The sequence below is a fragment of the Mytilus californianus genome, unplaced genomic scaffold (genome assembly GCF_021869535.1).
Source record: "Mytilus californianus isolate M0D057914Y unplaced genomic scaffold, xbMytCali1.0.p SCAF_11, whole genome shotgun sequence".
In the NCBI taxonomy this organism is placed as follows: Eukaryota; Metazoa; Mollusca; class Bivalvia; order Mytilida; family Mytilidae; genus Mytilus; species Mytilus californianus.
The window spans coordinates 29321227-29337538 of NW_026262593.1; the positions used below are offsets into that span (position 1 = coordinate 29321227).

At 33.0% G+C, this 16312-nt stretch overlaps 1 protein-coding gene across 1 annotated transcript; it reads left to right on the top strand.

Annotated features, from left to right (window-relative positions):
• The first annotated feature begins 413 nt into the window (after positions 1-413).
• LOC127720857 (solute carrier family 23 member 1-like) lies at positions 414-14437 on the top strand. The gene is made up of 11 exons (XM_052227604.1): positions 414-735; positions 2400-2557; positions 4245-4372; positions 6125-6201; positions 7433-7614; positions 8272-8392; positions 10506-10662; positions 11311-11564; positions 13186-13459; positions 13713-13808; positions 14208-14437. The coding sequence occupies exons 1-11, from the start codon at positions 526-528 to the stop codon at positions 14435-14437; spliced, it is 1887 nt and encodes a 628-aa protein (XP_052083564.1). The 5' UTR covers positions 414-525.
• The last annotated feature ends 1875 nt before the right edge of the window (positions 14438-16312 follow it).

Below are 16312 nucleotides of genomic sequence, written 5' to 3' on the forward strand. Positions count from 1 at the left end.
GTAAATGATATTTGTATAATTTAAATATGCTTCCCCTTTGTTCGCAAACAAATATTAATAACGATCACACCGGTACCATCCACACGACGACGATCACTTCCGGTGCATATTGCTGCAAATCATCGTATTAAGTATCACATTTACATGCACGTTATCTTTGATGGTGTCATCAAACCTAAGAAGGTATAAAATTTACATAGAAATCATATTCAATTGTTTTTTATGTCTGCTTTAACTAGTTTGAGATCGGAATCACGTCTTGCATGTAAGACATGTATTAATATTTAGCAGTTGTAATACACAGTCAGGATTATTATCATTACTCCAAAAATTCTAAATCACATTTTAAGACACGTTTAAATATTTAACAGTTTTAACATTGGATAATTATCATTAATGAAAATGCAAAAGCACGGCGGCTATACAAATACAGGTGCCGATTTTGAGAACTCTGATTATAATGTGTCTACAATTACAAACGACCATAATAACAAGAATTCAGTGGAAAATATTAACATTTGTGATATGCCGACTAATGACGTCAAAAAGCAAACTGACGGTGTAGTGTATAAAAGCGTCAATGATGGAAATAGTCGAATGGTTATGTCCGAAAGCAAATTTTTAGAAAAAGGCGAAGAAAAGAAAATTGAGATTGATGATGCGAATTTACGTCGTCTTAATTACAAAATCTCTGAAAATCCACCGATTCATCTGGCCTTGTTCTTTGCTATGCAGGTAAGAAAAATATTTGCTTTAATATTGAAAAAAATTAATGTACCGCGTTAAAGTCAGCGCTAGTGACAATTGCGGATTTGCCGTCGTTACGTAATTGCACTGGCTACGCGAATTGGATAGCAAGTAAAACGAATATTTACAACTGTCATTATGAAACACGACTGGTGCCACATGTTGAGCCGGTTCTACATACTCTTCCGGAGCCCCTGATGTTATCATCCCCGGTTTTTGACGGGGTTCTTGTTGCTCAGTCTTTATTTTTCTATTTTGTGTTTTGTATGCTGTTGTTTGCTTTTTGGTCGTTTTTCCTTTTTTTTGCTATGGTGTTGTCAGTTCGTGTTCGACTTATGATCATGAGTTTGATCATCTCTTTGGTATCTTTTTCCTCTCTCTTTCATTATCACATTAACCTAGTCTAATGCAATACTTGTTAAAATATTTAGATAAAACATTTTGAATGTACAGGAAAAGTTGACACACAACAGTGACCATGACCACCATGCAATCGTGGAATTACCGACAGGCGTCATCTATAAAGCAAAAGTGGAGATGTTATATTGCAATTGAATCAAATATTTACTTGCACTTTTTCTTAATCAAATTGTCTTTGCAATTTTTTTTCTGTGAATGTACAAGTTCTCAGAGTATCTTTAAATAAAAAAAGTACTGAGGATATATACCGGGAATATTAGGTCAATGTAAGAAAAATATCAATCGACATTGCACGACCATCATTGCACTTTTTTACTTTATTTCGAAGAAAAAGATAACAGGAAGTGTTCTAGATGCAGTATAAAATATTTGATATTACTAGTCATTGCAAAAAACCTTTTGATAAATTAGAGGCAACAGTAATTTACCGTTCTTATGATAAAAAATCAAAAGAAAGTTATCTTTTCTTGTAAATAAAGGGAAAAAATCGATGACAAGGCATGATAAATGTAAAGCAATTTAAACGAGAAAACTAATGACCTGATTTATGTACTAAACAACAAACAAAAACAAGTATGATAACAGTAACAAAGGACAATTTCAGACTCTGGACTTGTGACCGGCACATGCATAATGTGGCAGGGTAAATCATGTTGCCACCACACACCCAACTGGGACGCTTGTGTAACAGCACAACACATGAATAAACTATAAAAATCAGTTGAAACAGCATTGACTCACTCTAACAATCAATACAATAGGTAGTCGACCGGGATGATAGGCGGGGAATTTGGAATGACACTAGAAAATCGGGGTATATTGGATAGGCAGGGAAATTAAGTAGTTTTTATTGATAATTACTTTTAATGCATGTACAAATGTATATCAAACACTTTTATTTGTTTCGTGTAGTGCAGTTTTGTGTTTAAAAATGAATATACATATAGGTAAATTAGTTGACAGTCACTTCATGCTTCGTCCTGCAGTTTCAAGACTTTTATAGTTATACGAATTGTTATAGCTTTGCATTCAGAAAAGTTTAAAGACTTTAAACCCAAAAGGAAGTAAATTTTACTTACACATCACGTGAAACGTTAAGATAAAAGATAACTTACAGGCTTCTTGTCATGACTTAGAGTGTCTGATAAAAAATCTCCAACAAATACCATTCTAATCCACGACTAAGCAGAATATAGACATATAGTACTTAATAAATAAATTGTCTTTCACAGAATGTATTACTGGCCCTACCATGGTGCTTATCGATGGCTATTTTAGTAGCAGACTTTGTTTGTGCCGAAGATGATTATAATTTTAAAGCCATGCTTCTGTCTACAACTCTTCTAATGTCTGGGTTGACCACCCTTGTTCAAGTAACTGTGGGTATAAGGTAATTGTTTTTTAGTAGTAGTAGTAGTAGTTGTAGTAGTATTTGATATTTTTGATCAAATGTCATTCAAATGTTTCTTGTGTTTATTTAGTTCCTTGCATAAACGTGCCTCCATAATGAAATGTTTTATGTCATTATAATGTATTAGTATGTCAAATTGACAGAAAAAAGTATGGCGAATTTCAGATGTATTTATTTCACACAAAGGGCAAAAGTGCAAAGTTGATGAAATCTGCTAGAAGTTAATCATAAGAGTCTGAATACATGTAACATATCTCAAAGACTTTTCGTCACTTTTAAGTAACCCAACATATCTTTAAAACAGAAATGTTGCTACATTGCTATTGACGACAAGTTGATAATTAATTTCAAAATTGAATGGGCTTTTAGGGAAAAGGAGTAGGGGCAATAAGGCCCTTATTTGGCCCAAATATTACTGCAAATTTAAAAGTTATCCTACGTATTCTTATATTTGTCCTAACTAGACTAAGGTACGAGGCATTCAGAAAATAAAAACAAATTTGACATTTATCGAGTAACTATGGTAACAAACCATGACGAAAGTCTTATATTTTGTAAAATTTCTTGATTTTCCTTGTTTTTCATCAAATTTTAAGTATATTTTAGAATAGATTGGCAAAGTATGTGCGCATCCAAGAAACAACTTTATATTTGGTGAGATTATGTCAATAGTTATAATAAAGCTTCTCTTAAATTATTTTGTTGTTTCTTGGCTGTGCACGATGTCTCCACAATGGAAATAACGATGGAAAACTGCTTAAATTCTGTATTTTTCATCAATTTCATGAAAATGGTACATATTATGACGTAATTGTGACGTCATCAGATAAAAATCTTATGTTTTTCATTTATATTTCTTGACTCTATGCATTTCCTAACATTATGTGCCAATTTGGTATAGTTGTCAAACATTTTATTTTCTTGGGCCAAAACCGGGCCTTAATGCTCCTACTCCTTTCAAGTTGTGCCGAAGCTGGATCCAAATAGCTTAAATTAGCTAACACATAGGTCTACTTCTGGTGTATTTTGATTTTGATTTGGAATGTTCTATCTATTTGAATTACAAAAATACTCAACATTGCTGTCTTTAGTAATCTGAGGGAATTTATAATGTTTAAAAAATGCAACACAAGACGGTTTGAATCAAAATAGACACACATGAAGCTGTGATGCTGTGATTTTTTTGGTGTTATCAAAAGACTTTAAAGTGACCCGGCTGATATGTGAAATAAATACAGAGCAAATTAACTCGACCTCTTTCTATCCTTTATTAATTATTCAACTTTTTTTTGTAAGGACATTTAAAGGTAGATGATGATCAAATATAACACCAAAAATGATAGGAAGATGCGTAAACCGAAGCTTATCATTTTGTCATAGGGATATAGAACATTCCTTAGACAAGGAAGCATGTATTTCTAAAGTAAATCTATCACTAGATTCATAAATATCTTGCATGGATTCGTATTGACAAAATGAATAACAAAAAGATACATAATTCATTCAAAGTATTTGTTTTTAACTTCTATATGTACGTTCGTTGCCATAAATGTACAATTGCAACTGTCGACTTTGTTCAAACCAACAAACGAGCATATCAAGTTAATGTTACAATTAAAAGTTTGCATATTAAAACATATCAAGAAATTAGGCATACCTTTTTCAGGTTACCAGTTTATCAAGGTCCAACAACTGCCTACATTATCCCTTTGCTAGCCTTAAAAGAATTACCAGAATGGTCATGTCCGGAGATGCACACTAAAATACACACAGGGTTAAATATGACGTTTCCAGGTATTTAGAATATCAAAACTAAGCAACAAAAAAGGAGTGTTAAATCACTTTTTAATTAATTTTATGTTTATATATTTTACATGCAAACCGTTACTAAAAGTAAACTTCAGGAGAATCAGCTTTCAAAGAGACTTGCATGTACGGTTTTAAAAGCTATGCTGCAAATATAGACACCACACTTAAATAGCTGCACATCTTTTTTTCTGCCATATGTACAAATGTTCATATGTACATTGTACGCAACAAATCTTCTTTGAATGTGGCATTTTATCAGGAGAAACAAACAATCAAAAAGTGCAAAAACGTAACACAAAATGTTAGCCAAACATTAGATGGATAGCCGTCTTCTCATTTGCAACCATACTTGGTCTGCCTATTTTTACATCGACAAAGACATAATATATATATAGATTTATCATATATTTAGTAGTAAATATAGTAGTTTTGAATATTTGATAAATAGCCTGCTGTTTAATCCGTATTGCTCAACTTTGATGCGCACTCTTTATCACACCTCTTTATCACACCCCTACCCTTTATCTCACCACTACTTAAATTTCTCATTTATGTCAGTACTAGTGATTCCGACTAAATTTACATGAAGTCCATGTTTTAATTTATGCAAGCTTCTCAAGAAATATTTTTTCTCAATGGGTCCAAAATGAGGGGGGGGGGGGGGGGGGGGGGGGGGGGGGGGAGGTCGGAGGGGTCCTGATCCCGAAATCACGGGCTTAAAAACATGAAATCCCGAGGTCCCGAATTTAAAGAAATTTAAATCCCGACATCCCGAAATTCGAAAAAAGAAATCCCGGATCCCGAAAGGATCAATCCCGAAATCCCGAGCTTAAAAACCCACGATCCCGTAGTCCCGATAAAGGTCCGACCCCCCCCCTTCCAAAATGAAACGGTCATTAGGGCGTGACGTCATTTACCGATTAACGTCATTGTTTGGCATGTGACGTCACAGACGTCGAACTTTCATATTTTCTGGCACACGAAATGCAACTACAAAAAAGAACTCAATGAAATACCACACAAAACACAAAAAAATACAATAAACAAAATATTTCTATAAACAACAGGACGCAAATTGCTTCGGATGAATGATGAAGCAGTTCTTTTAAAGCTTTTAAAACAAGACAAAAGTAAATCTGATGGTAACCCAGGTGCTAGGGATCAGAAAGCAGTTCAGATATACTCTCCTGTTTAAATATATGATAAAGCGTATAAAACATGGCAAAATCCGTATCACATGCGGTATCACCCGCGACCAATATCATCCCTCGGGCTGATATTGGTATATCGGGATGATACGGCATATGATACGGATTTTGCCATGTATTATTCTCTATGTAAAACAGTTAAAGGAGACGAGTCAGCGCGTGAGTGCCTTGTGAAAACTTTCTAAAAGGTTATAATAATGACGGACGACGTCATAGCAAAGAATAATAAAAGTACTTCAGTATGATGTCGTCAAAAATAGCTTTATGCATAAACGGCGTTAGATGGCTAAACATTTTTGAATTTTTGATCTAAAAACTCCTTAATTTTGGTATTGGTTTGGCCTTCCAACTGTTGATCGAGCGTAACTGACGAGACACGCGTCTGGCATACTAAACTATAAGTATCTTTGGTCCTTGTATAATATTTAGTTCGTTTTTATAGTCGAAATCAGTGGGGGAATGAGAAAATATTTACATATACAATAAATATATTTGTTGATGCACTATCTTGAATTTGTTTCTGTTTAAGGTAATCTGACCGGTTTAAACGGAACAGATTCAACGATGCATTACAGAGAAGCCGTTATTCTTCCAAGAATACGTGTGGTAATATCATTATCAAACCTTATTAAATTCGAATTATGTGATTGTCAAGTTACATTTCTTTTGGATTTTGTTCACCCTTAAGAAATATTTATATTTTTGTCGTATAAAATTATCAAAATTGATTCACCTTTTTTTTTTTTATAATATTGTAAAATTGAGAATGGAAATGGGGAATGTGTCAAAGAGACAACAACCCGACCATAGAGCAGACAACAGCCGAAGGCCACCAATGGGTCTTCAATGCAGCGAGAAACTCCCTCATCCGGAGGCGTCCTTCAGCTGGCCCCTAAACAAATATGTATACTAGTTCAGTGATAATGGACGTCATACTAAACTCCAAATTATACACAGGAAACTAAAATTAAAAATGATATAAGACTAACAAAGGCCAGAGGCTCCTGACTTGGGACAGGCGCAAAAATGCGGCGGGGTTAAACATGTTTTTTGAAATCTCAACCCTCCCCCTATACCTCTAGCCAATGTAGAAAAAACAAACGCACAACAGTACGCACAGTAAAATTTAAAGTCCGAGTCCGATGTCTTTTGTGATATTGGTGGCCTATTTTAAGTATTTATCTAAAAAAAAATTATCATATCACGATCAAATGAAGCAAGAACGTTAAACTTTGTGACTAGTGATTATCTGGTAAACATACAACACCCCTCCCCCGTCACTAGATTCACCAATATGAACCACATTTAATTCAGATTATTTTACTTGGATTTTAACGCAAATAGTAAAAACCAAGATGGGTCAGAGGGGAAAGAAAGTTGTGTTTACCAAAAATGTCTTCCTTATTCTAACAATTTCCCCACTTTTCTACGAATATTATTAACATTTTCTATACTTTATATGCATGTTTAGAATTGAACTTATGTCTATTTTTTCAGGATACGTAATTGCATATCTCTCATTCATTGACCACCTCCGGGTGCGGGATTTTCTCGCTGCGTTGAAGACCCATTAGTGGCCTTTGGCTGTTGTCTGCTCTTTGGTCGGGTTGTTGTCTCATTGACATATTCCCCATTTTCATTCTCAATTTTGTTAAACTATATATTCTGGTATATTTCTCTGTACATTTATTTTTCCGGATCATGTTTAGAAGGTGAAACTTCTATCTGTAAAGCATGCAAACTTTGCAAATTTAATCTACCCATGAATTTTATTTGCGAAATTTTCTTGAAACAATTTTAAAAAACATTCGAAAAAGATTTCTATTTCTATTTGTAGACAATGGGATGTTTAGCATTGGCTGGGTTTATACATATGTTGACAGGAATGTTTGGCTTGGTTGGTATGGTAATGAAATTTGTTGGACCAATAACAGTAATTCCAACAGTATTACTCATTGGTCTAAATGCATTTAAAGTCACAACGAAATTCTGCCAGGTGCACTGGGGAATAGCTGCTGTGTAAGTTTACTTAAGAATTGAATGCTTCTTTTTGTAATTTTATTGGGGTGTAAAAGTGTTGACCGAAGCACATTTTGTATGAAACGCGGAAGCGCTTCATCCTAAAAATGTGCGCACCATATGTTACTAGACTCAACCACGATCAACACTTTTACAACCATATAAAATCAATAAAAGAAGCATTCAATTCTTATAATTACATTTTTATGCTACGGTCATGAAAAATCGATTTCTATCATCTATTTCTTAAATTAACCCGTGCACTTTATTGTGATGGCACGTGTCATCATGAATGTTACACTTCATTGGGATATGAAGGTTAATTTTAGTATGATGCGCAAGCGTTGTTTTCCAGTCATAATAACGGATTCTTCTGAAACATACATGTAATGTAAGTATATTGAAATGAAGTTGACGTCTGAACTCGGCTGAGTAAAGCGAGTAAAACATAAAAGGGGAAATGAGCTTTACCTTTCGATGACCAATCGCATAAAAAATGAAACATACCTCTGATATCGATCATCACTAGGTAATATGCTCCTTAAATAAAATCTATGGTTATAAGCTACATATTTTGCAGAGTACGAGTTTAGTCTAGTCTAACACGCTTGAACCGTTGTAAAACAATAATTATATGTACGTTTTATTGTTGTTTAGAACAGGAAGTACATCTCTGATAATGTCATTATACCTAGACGGAAAAAGAATGCCAGTACCAGTCTGGACACCAACAAGAAAATGGCACATTGTAAGGTATCCCCTGCAACAAGTATTATCTGTAAGTTTATGAAAAGAAACAGTAAATTTACCTCAACACAAAAATACTGAACCAACACTATCAAAGCTAGACATACTTAATGGAGCAGGATCTGTTAACTCTACCGGAACACCTTACTTTCAATTGTTGTTGGGCTTCGTGTTTCTCAGTCTTTAGTTGTTAGCTTGGTTTCTTTTGTCTCTTATTTAACACACACTTGCTCATAACGATAAGGCGAAAAGGGAGATAAGAAAAGGTGTAACTGAAACAATAAGTCGAAAAAAAAAAAACCAAAACGGATAATATTATTCCTTGGTCAAAAGAAAAACAACAGAGACAATAGTCCACAAAAAAACAGAATAAAAAAAAACTGCGGATTTTAAAACACAAACCTACAACAAACAAAGGATGAGCACAAGTGAACCGGAGGGGTAAGCACTTCATGGTGCACTGGGAGGCACCCGTCGTGTTGTGTAACTCGCAAAAAAAATAAATAGGCACATTGTAAGGTTTCCGTTGCAACAAGTTTTATCTGTTAGTTTAATGATTTATATAAGTTTTATTTGTTTCCGAAACCTTATATTTCTGGTGCCGGTATATTTTTTTTTTTGTGCGGCCATGAAACAAAATATCTAAACTGACTTGCAAAGAACGTTTTGATTCGAATTGAAACAACTGTTTACATACTTAATATCACTTCAGAACACTAATTACGCTTTTAGTTATAATGAAATTTAATTCTTTTTGACAGGACAATTAAAATTAAATCTCAACTTTTTATGACAATTTTAAACCATAGCGTATGATTCGTGACAATAGTCATACAACTAATGGTCATTGACAATTAATCACGCATTAGAGATCAACAAAGAGATAGAGAGAGAGGGAGAGGGAGTTAAATCCCGACACATTCAAGAACCCTGTAAAACAGTGGTTGTTTTTGTTGCATAACACATTTGTTGTTCGTTCGTTTATTGTTTTGTACATAAATCAGGCCGTTAGTTTTCTTGTTTGAATGGCTTTACATTTTTCATTTTGTGGCCTTTTTTAGCTGACTATGTGTTATGGGTTTCGCTCATTGATGAAGACTTTACGGTTTCCTATAATTGTTAACTTCTGCGTCGTATGGTCTTTTGTGGAGAGATGTCTCATTGGCAATCGTACCCCATCTTCCTATTTTTACACATAAAGCTAAACATAGGACATGTTTCATAAATGTTTTGTATGAGCAACAGTCTGATATAAAGAAGATAATTCTCATATTGACATCTTTCGGAGAAAAATATGTTCTTATAGGTCTTTTTTTCCATTTAAAATTCTAAATATATAGATAGAGCAAAAAATTCAAAAATGAAGCAGTGTTTGCCTTAAATACACGGAGCATTTTTTACCTTATGTAATACATTTTTTTTTGTCTGACAGACTAAATAATCACTAAACTTTATGACTTGGAATATTGATAAAACAGTTGAAATTTTGATGCATTAATTGTAATTGCAAAGTAAGGAAATATAGCGCTATAAAACCAGGTTCAATCCACCATTTTCTACATTTGAAAATGCCTGTACCAAGTCAGGAATATGACAGTTGTTGTCCATTCGTTTGATGTGTTTTGTCATTTGATTTTGCCATGTGATTAGGGACTTTCCGATTGAATTTTCCGCCGAGTTCAGTATTTTTGTGATTTTACTTTTTATTATAGTTTAACCCGCCATATCCTGTATGTGCCTGTCCCATGTCAGTGGTTGTTTTTTGTTACTGTATATCATAATTGTTTTTCGCTTGTTGTTTGATAATAAATCAGGCCGTTGGTTCTATTTTCTTTTATTTCGGGGCCTTTTACTGCTTTCTTTGCGGTATGGATTTTTGTCATTGTTGAAGGCCGTACGGTGACCTATAGTTGCTAACATCTACGTCATTTGGTATCTGGTAAATATCATTCTGCTTTTAAACAGGAAGTTAAGCAACCAACAACCAATCAATCTTTAAAACAGAGTATATCTTAAATTGTCAAGAAGGATCAATGTACATTTCATATATTTTATCGTAAAATTATAAATTTATTGCAATTTCATGAAAACTTTTTAAACCTGTAATATCGCATTATGCCTACATTTTATGAAACTATATTTAGATTTTGATCTCCATCGTAATAGGATGGACCCTATCTGCAATTTTCACTGTGACGAATGTACTTCCAAATGACAAAGACCATGCACAATATTTAGCAAGAACAGATTCCAGATCACATGTTATCACATCTACGCCTTGGTTTTACTTGCCATATCCAGGTATTTTATATGCAACATGCAAGAATAAATTCTAGCAACTCTTTTTAGCTAAAGTTTGTGTATTTTGTAAGCTACAGAACCGATTTACGTTATCTTCAACCAGCAATCAGATACAGTTGAATACAATCTGCTTTCCATGATACCAAGGGTAATTTGGGAAGAGAACGAAACGAAACATTTTGATTTATAAATAACTTCAGAGAAACCTTAATATTGATATTAATAAAAACCTTAACCACCTTAGCAAACCGGGGTAAATTCATGTGCGTCGGTTTGGTAATCAATGCCTGCTGATGTAAATAATATTCGCAAATGTTAAAGTGCTCATTAACAGATTGAGAAATACACGTGTGTTTAAATCATTAAGATATGGATTGTTACTAATTTGATCACATTTCCTTATATATCTTAGGAAGGATTTACAATTAATTTATGAATGTTTGTATTTAGTATCGTTTTAGACACAAACAAGCTTTTTGAATGTTTTTATTTTACTTTTAATTATTTTAAATAACATTACTGATTCTGTATTGCTTATCAACTTATGAATTTCAACATGTTGTCTTATATTTAATAAGGATCATCTATGTGTCAATATAACAGCGCTATGTGTTTTGTCCATTCATGAAACAACAACTTCATTTTCAGGCCAGTTTGGACCGATGGATTTTTCAGGTGGTATATTCATGGCATTTTTTACGGCAACATTATACTCGATAACGGATTCCATTGCTGATTATCATGCATGTGCCAAAATGTCTCGAGTACCCCCTCCACCGATTCATGCAATAAACAGAGGTTTAATGTTTGAGGGTTGTCTGAGCATGATTTCCGGTTTCTTTGGTGCCGGACATGCTACCTCCACGTACGGTGGTCATATAGGATCAATAGGAATCACAAAGGTAATACAGTAAATAACGATATTTAAAATAACCATTTTGAAACATTATAACTAGTGTTTATATTACATCAAAGATATAATTGGGTTGATTGTAACCTCCATAACACAACTAACGATTACAGATATAGCAGGAAAATTCATTTTGACATATTACTTAGTTTTTTTATATAGACGGAGCCTGAAAGGTCTACAACGGCAAAAATAAAAATAAAAAAAAAAAAAGAAATTGAAAAAAAGGAATTGAATGACAAGTGCGAATTTAAACTTTTTTTTCGAAATTTGTCTTAGACACATAAACTTAAAACTATTTGAAATTTTCATATGAGTTTCTTCTAGACACTGATTCTTTTACTTTGTTGTTGTGAAAATTATTTAAACATAAATTAATGCAAGACTGAAACAAATGCTGCAATTGAATTTATTTATACCTATTTACAAATCTGCATGCTCATGGACGATTGTATCCGTACGTGACATTGCACAATGTCTTAAATTAGTACACTTTCTCCTCAATCTAACTTCAAAGATTTTTGTCAATGTGTACCTTATCAGTACATGTAGTTGTCTTATGTCACTTCTAAATATTTATTGTTGGTTGGAGAATGTTTGGTATAATGGTCCTACTTCTTTATTTATAAACAACTGTCTATATTTGAAAACTGTATGCTGCCCTCTATAGATTTTTTTATATCTTTGTTGTTTATCAACGCATGTTCTTATTTTTTAAATTGATTCTTTGGGATGTTGTCTTCTTTATTTGTTCTTCCTTTTCATACTTCAACAAAAAAGCAGCATTAAACAAACTATCACTACAGAGAAAATAAATAAAAATCAATCTTATTTGAAACAGAGGAGGCTCGGATCGATTGGACGTCGTTTTTGGTAAAAAAATATGAAACCTTTTGAGAATGCTACGTGAGATAGGACGTCGGTAAGAGACCGGATGTCTGTCCGAGTCCAACCGAGTCGAACATACAAATCTGTAATTTTTGCACAAATATTATAGTCTTTAGTAAAAATAAAATAAAATGCTGAATTATATTTAATATAAAAAAGAATTGTGGAATGATGCCCAATGCAACATTTACTCTGAAATGATTACCAATTAGACAATGATGTGGAATGATTACTAATTAGACAATGATGTTGCATGATAGCCAATGAGATAGATTAAATGATGTGGTGTGATAGCCAATGAGTGCGTTTTCTCTCAATTATTTGGACTACCTGTTTTTATTTCAATAAAGAATATGAATAAATAGGACATATAAGTTAACAATTTTCTTTTTTTCTATTTTCGATCTCTAATTGCTAAATCTCATCTAAAGATACCAACGATACTTATGCATCAAACTCTTTTTTATTACCTTTATTTGGATTACTCTAAATACCAACGTACCGAAAAGGCATATGATACATTGGTATTATTAAACCTAAAGTCATGAATTCATAGGAATGAGACGCACTCGTAGATATTGATATGTATTAAAACATATTGGTATACGCAAATGAGACGACATTCTAGCAACAACTAAACAAGAAAAGAATCATTAATATTTCAGAAAATTGGGATCTATTGTCTAATTTAGATCAACTCCTTTTCTTTGCTTTTATCTTATCAGGTTGCAAGTAGACTTGTTTTCGGATTGTTTCCCTGTATATTGATCCTTTTTGCAATCATTGGAAAACTCGCAGCTGTCTTCATAACCATTCCGTATCCGGTCCTTGGAGGTGTTCAAATTATAGGGTTTGGAATGTTTATTGGGCTTGTAATGTCTAATCTCCAATACATTGACATACACTCAACAAGAAATTTGGCAATCATTGGGATTTCTACACTTTTGGGATTAATGTTACCGTTTTGGGCAAAAGGCAATGCAGATTCCATTAATACAGGTAAAATTATAAACATATAAACACATTTAGTTTCTTTGATAAATATTTAGTAAACAGTAATCCAATAAAAAATGTAATTAATAAAGTAAAAGAATTTTTTTAATAAACGACTTTGATTGATGAACGTAAGGATAACAAGGAAACCACAAATAGTATCATATTTTGTAATCAGGATCGCCAATTTAAAAAAAAAACGAAAAAAAGACTAAGTAAAGAAATAGGAATATTATTTAGAGAATATTTTTCCTTTTAGGTTCACCTGGATTTGACAGCTTTATACGTGTCGTTTTATCGAACCCATCACTAGTTGGAGGGGTTTCTGCATGTTTTCTCGATAATACTGTGCAAGGTAATTCTATTTACTAGATTGGCAAAAAGGCAATGAATTCATTAAATGAAAAGACACCTGTCAATGTCCTAAATAATTACTTCAGGAAAAAACTTTTAATTAATTAACTTTTATAATTAATACGCAGATTTATTCATTCTGTTTTATTTGATTATTTTTATATAAAAGATCAGCATTAATTCTTGTACAAGTCATTTTCATTATCAGATTAATATTCTTTTCTACGGATCAAATCTAGTCTGCCTTATACAAGTGTTTGGCTGAAATGTAAAGAAAAGAGAATAATAGGCAAAACAAATTGAGGATAGTGTTCATTGATGATCGCCTCTTTAAATCAAAAGTCACCAACATTTGTCGAAATGTCAATAATTGAATAATATTTTTAAATAATTTATACAGGAACGAGAAAGGAAAGAGGATTATTAGCATGGGGACAGGCAGCTGCTGGTACTGCAGATAAATCAGTCTCACTTGATTACGAAGAAGGTTATGAAATATACGAAATCCAGAGTTGGTCTGCAAGAGTAAATCAATTGTCTTTCACAAAATATATTCCATTTTTCCCAAAATATGATATAAAAAATCTAAAATGCACTTGTTGCAAGAAAAATAATAGCTATGAATCATAAACAATAGTGTTCTTTACTAGTTATACATGTGTACATGTATATTTCTATTTTGCTAGTTGTTGTCTCGCCTTGACGGAGTCAAAAAGCGAGACGTAGGTATGCTGTTGGTTATCGGCGGCGGCTTCAACAATGTATTAGTTTGTAATTAGGTCTAGTTTATGGTGAACCACTAGTGATAGGTCAATGATATATGGTATGCAGTTGTATTAGCATTATCACATCTCATTACCGTGGAGTTTACTTGACCCCGCCCCCTCATTCATGGTCCATTGACTTTGAAACTTTGCTTAGTTTACATGTATTAAATTGTAATTAGGTCAGTTTATAAGGCACTGCTACTGGTAGGTCAATGATATTTGGTTTGCAGTTGTATCAATCCTAGAATAGATACTATGAGTTATAGTTCTTTCTACAACGAAAATGAAACTGCTTTAAAACAAGTTACATACACATTAAACTTTAACATAAACACGAATCTTCAGTCAGATACAGATGCGATGAAACAACAGCCATACGATAATTAACAAAAAGATAAATCAAAACTATGAAATACACTTTATAATATTACCTGTAACCTATCCTGGAAACATGAAACCAGATTATACATAAAGATTTCCAGGGACAAATACACTATGCGTATATACTAACTGTATTTCGTAGTTCTTAACTCCCAAAGATAAACTTGGGAGATATGTTAAAATGTAACACCCGGTTTCTATGATAAATGGGTAAACAGAGAAGCGGTAAAACCGTACGATAATCAAAACACGAATACCAAATTAAAACCCCGGAATTGTCTCTCGAAAGGAAAAAGCGTAGTGCGGCAATAACATCATTTTACCAAACAAATAAGGATGAGCAGATCAAAAACTTACAATACGAACTTAAAATGTTCGCCAAGACGATTAAAAGTATTGAAACTAAATGAGAGGATCTGACACCAGTAATGCATGATAGTAAAATACATCGGAGCAAATTACAAATATTACTGATCAAATAAAAAAAGACAAATTTGCAGTTATTAAGTTGCAATAATTACAGAACAAAATAAATCCTTCAAACAACTTTTCAAGCTGCAGTTTGTAAAATATTAGCGGCTAGACTAGAAATCATAAGCTACGAATTTGAAACCACCAATGAAAATTTAGAACAGACTTACAGATTTATTCACAAAAGCGTCGTCAATCACAAACAACATAAACTAAGTTTCGTCACAACTTCGAAAACAAAACAAAAACCATAAGATCACAAGAATTTACATTCCAGGAGTCTAATTAGAAACTTCAAATCGATTCTCTCACATATTAGAGATAGATGTAGCAAAAATGAAGCAACACTTTCGGAGAAACAATCTTCAATTGATTTGATAGATGGTAACTTTCATGCAAAACGCATTAAAACAGGCAATAATTTTGCATAATTGTTCATTTCATTAACACTTTGAGTACTCCTGAAATGATGAACAAAACATAAGCATAAGACACCGAATTTGGGTGCATCGTGTTGCATGGCTTCACAAACGTATTCTGGATGACACTACTAAATATATGTGACTTGATATTTGTTCTACTCAGGTATTGCCAATTTGCAAACATTGTGATATTTTTACCTTTTCCAAAAGAGAGGCGAAAGATACCAAAGGGACATTCAAATTCTTAAGTCGAAAATAAACTGACAACGCAATGGCTTAAAAAGAAAAAGATCAACAGACAAACAACAGTACATAAAACACAACATAGAAAACCAAAGACTGAACAACACGAACCCCACCAAAAACAGGGGCAACATTACAAATAATAATAAAATTGTATAATGTAATATTAAATCACAATATAAGTATCTAAATCATGTTTATGCATGTAAAATTTTATTCAT